The sequence below is a fragment of the Electrona antarctica genome, assembly GCF_951216825.1.
Source record: "Electrona antarctica genome assembly, chromosome: 6".
Taxonomy (NCBI): domain Eukaryota; kingdom Metazoa; phylum Chordata; class Actinopteri; order Myctophiformes; family Myctophidae; genus Electrona; species Electrona antarctica.
Genome location: NC_136811.1, coordinates 1,917,220 through 1,919,717, shown reverse-complemented (window position 1 = coordinate 1,919,717; position 2,498 = coordinate 1,917,220). Strand labels below are relative to the sequence as shown.

At 42.4% G+C, this 2,498-nt stretch overlaps 1 protein-coding gene across 1 annotated transcript; it reads left to right on the top strand.

The window, feature by feature from the left end:
- The first annotated feature begins 315 nt into the window (after positions 1-315).
- On the top strand, positions 316-1,179 carry LOC306925296 (uncharacterized protein). Its single transcript, XM_079504039.1, has 3 exons — positions 316-505; positions 657-825; positions 1,060-1,179. The coding sequence occupies exons 1-3, from the start codon at positions 406-408 to the stop codon at positions 1,151-1,153; spliced, it is 363 nt and encodes a 120-aa protein (XP_079360165.1). The 5' UTR covers positions 316-405; the 3' UTR covers positions 1,154-1,179.
- Positions 1,180-2,498: the final 1,319 nt, after the last annotated feature.

The window sequence follows — 2,498 nt, the reverse complement described above, 5'->3', positions numbered from 1 at the left end:
CAGGCCTATCTCACAGCATTTCCCCGCCCCCTTTTAGCGATAGTGGTGTTATTTTTTCTGCGGTCCATAGTCTTCCATGTTGAGGTATTTTCACACGCCACAAACTACCGTTTTGTAAAGGTAAGGTTTATTCTACTTATTTGAGTTGTTATACCATTGTGTTTTCTTCATATTATTATCGGTCTTTGACATTTTAACATTAGGAAATGTACTTAGATTATCCAGAGAAAAAAAGGTAATGCCCACTATCTACCGGAAGTGGGCGTGGAAAGGGGGCTGTGAGATAGGCCTACTGGCTACTTACCGCTGCCTATCCTGAGGCAGAATTTCAGGACCTTTGCAAGGAGCAGAGAGACCCGCCGCCAGCTCCACCGCTACCCCGCGATAGGTGATTTCCTACGCTACATGGAGGAGACCTACGTAGGGGAGCGGGCACTGTTCCCACCGCCAATCTGGTGTGTTCATCGCCGCCACTCGGACAATCGCAGCAATAACGCGGTGGAGGGTATAAAGAACTTATTTATTTACTTTAATATTATTATTATTACCCTAATTATACATTTCTCATTCTAAATCTGTTGTCGTGGGAATTAAATGCCAATGGGCCATGTGCCATGTGACCTGCATGTATCCTAATGGTTCTATGATTATTACAGGTTTCCATCACAGATGGAATGTCCGAGTAGACAGGCGCCACCCGTCCATCTGGGTGTTCATCCGAAAAATGAAGGCTGAACAGAGGCTGGTGGAGACGGCGTACGCGCAGGTTGAACGCGGGGATCGACCACCACTCCAGCGACCGAAGTGGCGCCGGTTGGAGGAGAGGTTTGAGAATGTATTCATATAGAAAAAATAAATAATAAAAGGCTGTAAGCATGGGGTCCAAGGAGCATGGAAGCTTTGCTTTGCTTTTTGCTTTGGCCTCCAATACAGTGGACTGGAGTCGGCTTGTTATTATAGAACGTATTGTGCACAACAAACATTTGTTTACCTACCAACATTAATGTTACTATATTCATGTATTACTAATATTAATTAACTAATGGTTGTATCCAACAGGCTTCAGAGGCTCAGGCGCCAGTACCGCCGGGGACAGAGAACTCTGGACCAGTACTGGAATGCAGTCCAGCACTGCATCCACAACTTTGTGTAGTCTGTCTGTCTGTCTGTCTGTCTGTCTGTCTGTCTGTCTGTCTGTCTGTCTGTCTGTCTTTCAAATTAATGTACCTAACCCAAGTGCTTTGATTTTGAGTTTTTTTTTCTCTAGTGGATAATAGTTTTAATATGGGCCTACTTTTATTTCTACTCCACTACATGTCCACTTTACTGCAGTAAAATTAGGCCTATTTAATGCCTATTTAAGTTAAAAAAAAAATGCATTTTATACATTTGCAAACAGTTTTTGTTTTTTTATACCGATGTGTAACTGCTGATGTCATGTCATTGCAAGGAACATGCAAGGAACAGTAAAGGCCTTTCTCAAATGTTGATTACCGGACTTATTTCTTCATTGCAATATTGATACTTTAACTTAAGCAAAACTTTTCCACCACTGTGCAAATCGTTCTGAAGGTATAGGCCATGGGTTAATTTGGATATGTGTCCACCCTTTGAATGGGACTGAGAGTAGGCTACTTTTGTACTGAACTTCAGAGCTGAATATTGTGTAGCTGTAGCATAGCGCCCCAAAGAAGCGCACAGACTCTGGTTTGGCTGCATCTACGATAACTATGTTTAAAGCACCCTCTTCTGCACGCCTCTTGTTCCTCGGTGAACGGCGAAACCCCCGCATATTGCTTCCGTTATCATATTGTGAAATATCCAATCCAAATGTATCCATTAGGAAGACGCATTTTCTTTGAGGATTTGCATTGTGCTACCAATGGCATAGTGCGTTCTCATGCACGTTAATCATTTATTTATTGCTGCTGCGCTTTTATTAATAAGTGCAGTATTTACGCACAGCCTCGTTTTGGTTTGATATTAGTCCAGACCAGACTGGACTGGACAGCTGTGCGATCTCATCTCATGGATTCCTTCTGAAGACTTCAATTATGGGCATATGTGGACTATTATGGACAGATTGGCATAAACACCCCATGCTCATGCTGGTTTTCTTTCCAATTGCGCAGTGAGCACGAGACTGCTCGCCCCTTTACCAACTCGCCCCGGGCGTACAGCCGGCGGAACATCGCGGCCTGGTATTCCTAAAGTAATCTAAGCACTGAGAATTGGTTCTCAGTGCACTCGTCATATATCACTGACGAAGGTCTTAGGACCGAAACGTTTGCTTTTTAATTGCACTTTGAGCACAGAGCACTTTATGAGCATGATAAAATAAAATATTTTTTTTTCCTTAAGTCTCAGTCTAAGGAGTTTTACTTCTATTTTTTATACGGTGAGCGAGTCTTTTTCTGTCAAAGTTTCCCTAAAGTAATCTAAGTAAATTATGCTTAAACAGTTAAACCTAACCTTATTCCTAACCTTAACCTCAGTAA

Coding starts and splice junctions, on each gene's coding strand:
- LOC306925296 (XM_079504039.1), top strand. CDS start 406: ATGGAGGAGACCTACGTAGGGGAGCGGGCACTGTTCCCACCGCCAATC. Junction 506..656: donor CAGCAATAACGCGGTGGAGG/GTATAAAGAACT, acceptor TGATTATTACAG/GTTTCCATCACAGATGGAAT. Junction 826..1,059: donor TGGCGCCGGTTGGAGGAGAG/GTTTGAGAATGT, acceptor TGTATCCAACAG/GCTTCAGAGGCTCAGGCGCC.